Raw genomic sequence first — 7,369 nt, forward strand, 5'->3', positions numbered from 1 at the left:
CCCTTCTTCGCAATCTGCTTGCACTTGCACATGTACCTGTGTAGCTCTGCCAGCCTTACCGTACATCTTATACAAGGGTTTGACCGCCAACACCTACGTTGTAGAGACGGCTGAGACGAGTCAGGCCGCAGATGTGAGTGTGGGGAGCTCAAGCTGGGGACGCGGATCTGTTGTTGTGAGTACTTGAGCCTTCTCGTATGAGTCTTCAACAAGGACCCGGGCGGCGACGCAAGCAACCCGATCTCGAGAGAGACCCTGCTCAGGTACCTGCGTGTACGGGACGACGGAGCAACGGGACAACTCGTAGTCTACTATGTTCACCATGGCTCGACGTCAACTGCAACATCTCATACTCGTTCACCGCTTCCTACCAAACTAACGATACATGCATTGTAGAAGCACCCAAAGAGACGCTCACCTCCCCAACTGCTCGCGAGCACAACACCCACAGCTTGAGAAGGACAGCTGATCCTACACTCAAGCCATTCCACTCGACAAGACACCATGAGCTCGACGGTGGACCAAGCGAAGGCCAAGGCCGACCAGGCTACGGTCGTCGCGAAAGAAGCTGCTGCTAAGACACAAGAGCTCGCACAAACCGCGAAGGAGGACCCAAAGGCAGCAGCACAGGGTTTCATCCATACCCCCTTCATGCGCGCCGCCCTCCCCTTCATCAACGGCGGCACCGCAGGCATGGTAGCCACCAGCTGCATCCAGCCCATCGACATGATCAAGGTGCGTCTCCAACTTGCCGGCGAGGGCACAGCAGGCGGGCCCAAACCCACACCCATAAGCGTAACCCGCGAAGTCATTGCCCAAGGCAAAGTGCTCGACCTATACACCGGACTGTCCGCTGGCCTCCTCCGTCAAGCCGTCTACACCACAGCTCGCCTCGGCTTCTTCGACACCTTCATGAAGACGCTCGGTGCCCGCGCTGAGAAGAACGGACGTAAAATCACCTTCTACGAACGCGCAGGCTCGGGTCTCACGGCGGGTGGATTGGCAGCCATGGTCGGCAACCCCGCCGATCTCGCCCTCATCCGCATGCAGTCCGACGGCCTCAAGCCCAAAGGAGAACGAGCAAACTACAAAAGCGTCGTCGACGCCCTCTCCCGCATCGCCAAAAGCGAAGGCATCGGCGCCTGGTGGGCTGGCGCGTACCCTACGGTCGTCCGCGCAATGGCACTGAACTTCGGCCAACTCGCCTTCTTCTCCGAAGCTAAATCGCAACTCACAGACACCTCCTTAAGCCCACGGATGCAGACTCTAAGCGCCTCAGCCATCGCAGGTTTCTTCGCGAGTTTCTTCTCCCTGCCCTTTGACTTTGTCAAGACGAGGCTGCAGAAGCAAAGCAGAGGCGCGGACGGGAAGCTGCCGTATAACGGGATGGTGGATTGTTTCCAGAAGGTGATTAGGAATGAAGGGCCGTTGCGGTTTTATCGCGGGTTCTCGACGTATTACGTGCGGATTGCGCCGCATGCTATGATTACGTTGATTGTGGTGAGTACTGACTGTGTCGTCGAGATGCGAGGTGATGTGGTTTGCTGACGAGTGGGTTCTGCAGGCCGATTATTTGGGGTTTATCACGAAGTGAGCTTGGAGGATGTTGGTAGGAGATGGGTGTACATATGGATGGAGATGTTGATGGAAGGCCCGCGACGCTTGGAATGGATCTTGAAATGGAGCGGGCGGTCGACGGGGGAGGTCACGAGCATTTACGATGGCGTAGGATCAGATATGGGCTGTCCAGGAGAACGGGGTCTTAGTTAGCTTGACAATTTCAAGTGTTTAACACCTACTCCACCGCTCTCGTGCTCCTCTCTCCAGTAATGCACTTTCGACTTTGTCATCAAAGTCAATGAACGACATGACATGAAGCCTGTTGATGATATCTTTCCATTCAGGTCCTCCTCATTCGCGTGGTGGTGTTTAGCTTTGCGGACGGACCCTCGAAGCTGGGGTCCAACGGCTGGCCGGCAAAATTCCAGAGCTTTCTGTTCTACGCTTCTGAGTTCTGGACAGCTTCTCTTTACGGACTCCTCGTACAAAACCGAGCCATCGCCCGGACTACTAAAGCACGACATACCTGAGCCTTCCCTTACTGACATCTCCACGTACTAGTCGACTCCGAATGATGGCAAGCTAGAGACCAGCATTCCTGCAAACCATCCCATCGTCCAACGTTGCACACCACCCGGCTACATCTCTCTGGTAACACCTACATCTGCACTCCTGCATCCCCCACTCACCATGGCCACCGAACCAAGCACCAACGGCAGCTCCGCCACCGCAGGGGACGGCATGTCGGCAGCCGAACGGCTCATGCAGCAACACGCCGCCGACGACGAAGCCCACAAAGTCACCATCGAGGACGTCCCAGACGAGGAGTTCACCCTGCACCCACCGCCTTCTGGCGCCGCTTCGCTCCCTATCAGCAACGATCCGTCTCGGGTAGCCACTCCATCCGGCGAGCAAGGCTTGTCCGGCAAGGCAGCAGGGAAACAGCCCATGCGCGACGAACCCCAGCAAGCACCCGCCCCCAAGAAACCAGCCATCGACACCCAGTCCGAGGATGCATTCCCAGCTCTCGGCGGGCCCAAAGCTCAGCCAGCAGCCGCAGCACCGACGCCCTGGTCCCGCAAGCCGGCAGCCGTCGGGAAAGCCGCGAATGGAATGTCGAACGGCATGGCGAACGGCAGCGCCGCACCCTCGAACGTCTCTCCCCGCACGAGCACGCCCATGTCTGGGATAATGACGCCGAGTTCCACGGCGCCATCACAGCGCGGTCCGACGCCGCAGATGACGATGCCGGGGCGGTACAGCGAGCAGATCCAGCTGCATCCGTCGATGATGACGCCGCGGAACCAGCTGAAGAAGCCGGTGAATGATATTTTGAGGGATATCAATAAGCGCTCTAAGGCCAATGTGGAGATGAAGGCTGGGCCGGGAGGTGTGGTTGTGTTTGAGGGCACGGGGCCGGTGGATGCTGTGCGGGTTGCGCTGAAGGAGGTTGCGACCCAGCTTTGTTCGAAGGTATGTTACTATAGAATGAGTAGAAGAGGCATCGCTGACTCGATTGTAGCAAAACCTGCAAGTTCCCGTCCCGGCCTCCGTCCGCGGCAAGATCGTCGGCAAGCAAGGCGCAACGATCCAGGCTATCTCCAAGAAGACCGGAGCACGCATCAACATCTCCAAGCAAGAGGCGGCTGAGATCCTTGAGGACGATGAAATGGACACTACAGTGGATGTGACAATCGAGGGCGACCCCTTCGCTGTTCAAATGGCAAGACAGGACATTGAGAGGATCGTCAACGAGCACACTTCCAGCGTCAACACTCGGCTGAAGCACATCCCGCCGGAATACTACCCGTTCCTGAACGCACACCCTCGCACCAATGCGCTCCGGGAGAGCCGCGACTTGAAGATGCAGATCCCGCAGTACCACACTTGGGAAGACCAGCCTCCACAAGCGCCTGCGAATCGTCAGCCGGCGAGCTTCAACCCCCAAGCAGGCATGCCTATTCAGCTCTCCGGCGACCGACAAGCTGTGGCAGATGCGCGCGCTGAGATCGAACGCCAAATGCAGGATCTTCAACGACAATTGACGCTCGAGCAGATGGCGATCGAGCGTGGCCGCCACCAATTCATTGTGGGCAATATGGGCACTTCTCTCAACGACTTCCTCGCCGAGACTGGCTGTTCTGTGATCATGCCTCCACCGGGCGACGACTCCGAAACGCTTACCATTGTTGGACCGCCGGAGCGGATCGAGGAGGGCATGAATAAGATTATGGATCTCGCTTCGAGCATGTCGATGGCCAGCGCGGATATCGCGAAGCAGCACGCCAATGCGCCTCGAGGTGCTCAGGCGCATGCACGCGACATTACTAGGTACCTGCAGCAACGGCAAGCCATCGAAGAGCTCGAGCGCATGCACAACGCTCGCATCGTTCCAGACAGCACCGGCGCATGGCAGATTTACGCTCGTGACGGCAAGAACGCGATGAAGGCTCGCTCGGACGTCATGAACTTGATTAGCGGGCATCCTCCGACACGCTTCCACCCTGTTGAGGTCGACCCCTTCTACCACGAACACCTCCGCCAACAAGCTGCCAGCAACATCCGACAGCAGCACGGTGTACGTGTCATCCTGCCTGAGGAAGGCGATGACGCTCCAGTACTGCTTGTCTTTGAAGATCGTACACCTTCGCCTGAGTACCAGTTACCTCGACGACAACCATCGGCGCAAGACACACAGGCTTTTCAGCAAGCGCTGCAACAGGCACAGCAGGAGATTCTCGGCATGATCAGTGGACGTGAGCAGATCGTCAACCGTGAAGTCGAAGCGCCTGTGAAGTTCCACGACAAGATCCGACGGCACGTTGACCGCCACCACTCTTCGCTTCCTGAGGGCTCTATACCAGCGCAGGTCATGTATGGAGGCCCGCGACAACCGCAGCAGCAAAGACGTGCTCCCGCTCCGAATGTCAATCTCCGTGGTCCGCAGAACGAGGTCGATGCACTGATGCAGAGCTTGCTTGCGTTCATCGAACAGGAGAAGCAGGATGAGCTCGAGCGTGGATACACGACCAGCTTTGATTTCCCGCAGAAGTTCGCCAATCACCTTGTTGGACGACGAGGCGAGAACATCAACCGGTTGCGCGAGGAGTTCGACGTCGACATTCAGATCAACGAAGGCAAATGCGAGGTCAAGGGTCCGGAGGCGAAGGCCAATGCCTGCAAGAAGCACATCCTCGACATGGCGAAGAAGCTTGAGGACGAAGCTGAGCACCACCTCAACATTCCACCACAATTCCACCGCGATCTTATTGGTCACCAAGGCACGCAGGTCAACCGTTTGCAAGATCGCTACGGCGTGCGTGTCAATTTCCCGCGAAGCCGAGACGCAGCGCACGACGATGCTTCCGAAGCTGGCGAGAACGTCCCCGCACGTCGCAACAACCAGCAGCCGCACGAAGTCATCATCAAAGGCCCCAGCCGAGGCGCAGACGCCTGTCGCGAGGAGCTGCTGAGTCTGCTGCAGTACGTCAAGGACAACTCGTTCACTGCCACCGTGATGGTTGCGCAGAACCAGCTCCCCTCGCTCATCGGTGCCGGTGGCAAGGAGATGGAGAATCTGCGGCTCGAGACGGGAGCGCAGATCGATGTGCCGAATGCGAGGGAGGCGATGAGTCCGGGTGGCAGGGCGGAGATCAAGATCAAGGGGTCGAAGAAGGCTGTCGAGGAGGCGAAGAGGCTGATTGAGGAGAAGGCGAAGATTTTCGATAATACGGTTACGAGGAATCTGGAGGTGGAGAGGAGGTTTCATCGGTTGATTATTGGGGCGCAAGGTATGGACTCTCGATCTTTTGGTCAAAATAGGAGGTGCTAACAGACTGCAGGCTCGAATTTGCGCAACATCATCACGCAAGCTGGTGGTCCTGATGATACACGCCTGCACAACCGCATGATCCGCTTCCCGAAGACGGACGCTGAAGGCAACGCCATTCGTGTCGAAGGTCAAAAGCCGGTCGTAGACAAGATCTGCGGAGCCATCGAAGCCCTCGTCCAGGAGCAAGAGTCCCAAACTACAGACATTGCCGAAGTCAAGCCCGACAAGCACCGTCTCCTCATCGGCCGCGGCGGCGAGACCCGCCGCCAACTCGAGCAGCAATTCGGGGTCACCATCAACGTCCCCCGCCAAACCGAAACCGGCCCGCAACGCTCTCAAGTCCGCATCGCCGGCCGCCCGGAGAACGTCGAAAAGGCGAAATCCCACATCCTCGACCTCACCAAAGACCAAGAGGGCGAGACGGTGCAAGTCCCGCGCCGCCTCCACCACTCCATCGCCGACAACGGCCAGTTCTTCCGTCGCCTGCGCAACGACCACCGCGTCACCGTCGACCACGCCGGGCAGCGCCCGCCGCCGAAACCTTCCGCGCCTACCCCGAGTCGTTCCGGTGCCGGCGATGCTATGCCCCTGATCACCGACGACCCGTCCGCGAACGCCAACAACCACGTCTGGGAACTGCACTCCCTCCACTCCTCTTCGGAATCCGGCGAGATCCCCTGGGTCCTCTCCGGCCCCTCGTCCGACGCCGTCGCCGCCGCGCAATCCCGACTCGAAACCGCTATTAAAGAGGCAGAAACGCAGGATTCCATCGGTTTCCTCATCCTCCCCGACCCGCGCGCGTATCGCCATGTTGTCGGTCCGAAGGGCAGTGAGATTATGAGGATTCGGGAGGTTACCGGGACCCGGATTCAGGTCCCTCGGGATCAGACGAGGGGGGAGGCGATTGAGATTTTGGGGAGTAGGGAGGGGGTGGAAGGGGCGAGGGATGTGATTTTGGAGGTTGTGGGGAATAACTCGTAGGGAGAGGTCGCATGGCCGAGAGTGACACAGGCTTCGAGATGGTTGGGGAGGAGAGGGGGTTTGGAGGACGGGAGACTGGTGGTGGATCTGTTTGTTGTTTTCTTGTTCTTGTTGGCACTTGCGAGCATAACGGGTACGTGGGTGTGTATAGTAGGTGGTGTGTTTCTAAAAAGCGTTGGCAGCGAAGCTAGATTTTACCTTACGTACTGCCAATCTCCGTTGTTGTCAGGCTTTTGGTAAGGTATATACCCTTCGTGTCTGTCTATTCGATACTTGCTTGATGGGGCTCTCATATCGGTAGGAGGTATCCGTGTCGGATGGAAGAAAGCGGAATGGAAATCCCGGCATGTTGAAGAGCCGCACATCTTGACGACGAAGCCGACCCCACACAGAGGAGCGAAACGAATCAACGGAACTTTGGATTTGGCTTACTGCACCTCACCTCTGTCTACCACTCCGATATCGAACCACTCAGTCTCGTGATTTTCCGACCGTCACTTCAACTTCAGCCTCGTCCGCTCCACTCCACGATCCGCGCGACACACCGACTCATCGAACCGTGCTAAGGCGAGCAGACCACAACCGGTGGAGACCACTCCAGACGAACACCACCTCACCCACCTTCAGAAGAAGCAGGAGCCCTTGAGAGAAAGAGAAGAGGACAGACGGACAACAATGGCCGACTCCAAAACCCTCACCTACTCCGACGTAGCGGAACACACGTCCAAAAAGGACCTCTACGTCGTGATCCACGATAAGGTGTACAATGCTAGTTCGTTTGTGGATGAGCATCCGTACGTCTCTACCTACCCCAACCCCAAACAACAGCTCTGGCGGCAGATGATGTGCTAATGCTGGGGTTGACGCAGGGGTGGTGAAGAAGTCATGCTCGACGTAGGCGGCCAGGACGCCACGGAAGCCTTCGAGGACGTCGGACACAGCGACGAGGCGCGGGAGATCCTCAACGGTCTTCTAATCGGAGATCTCAAACGCCAG

At 57.8% G+C, this 7,369-nt stretch overlaps 2 protein-coding genes across 2 annotated transcripts; both read left to right on the forward strand.

Annotated features, from left to right (window-relative positions):
* Nucleotides 1-504: 504 nt before the first annotated feature.
* MIC33 (putative mitochondrial 2-oxoglutarate/malate carrier protein) lies at nt 505-1,594 on the forward strand (the record flags this gene model as incomplete). The annotated part of the gene is made up of 2 exons (XM_064807590.1): nt 505-1,500; nt 1,565-1,594. The coding sequence occupies 2 exons, from the start codon at nt 505-507 to the stop codon at nt 1,592-1,594; spliced, it is 1,026 nt and encodes a 341-aa protein (XP_064654337.1).
* Nucleotides 1,595-2,250: 656 nt separating this feature from the next.
* On the forward strand, nt 2,251-6,373 carry LTR77_010370 (uncharacterized protein; the record flags this gene model as incomplete). Its single annotated transcript, XM_064807591.1, has 3 exons — nt 2,251-3,033; nt 3,083-5,351; nt 5,403-6,373. 3 exons carry the CDS (start codon nt 2,251-2,253, stop codon nt 6,371-6,373), a joined length of 4,023 nt encoding a protein of 1,340 aa, XP_064654338.1.
* Nucleotides 6,374-7,369: the final 996 nt, after the last annotated feature.

The sequence above is a fragment of the Saxophila tyrrhenica genome (genome assembly GCF_035928015.1).
Source record: "Saxophila tyrrhenica strain CCFEE 5935 chromosome Unknown scaffold_22, whole genome shotgun sequence".
In the NCBI taxonomy this organism is placed as follows: domain Eukaryota; kingdom Fungi; phylum Ascomycota; class Dothideomycetes; order Mycosphaerellales; family Extremaceae; genus Saxophila; species Saxophila tyrrhenica.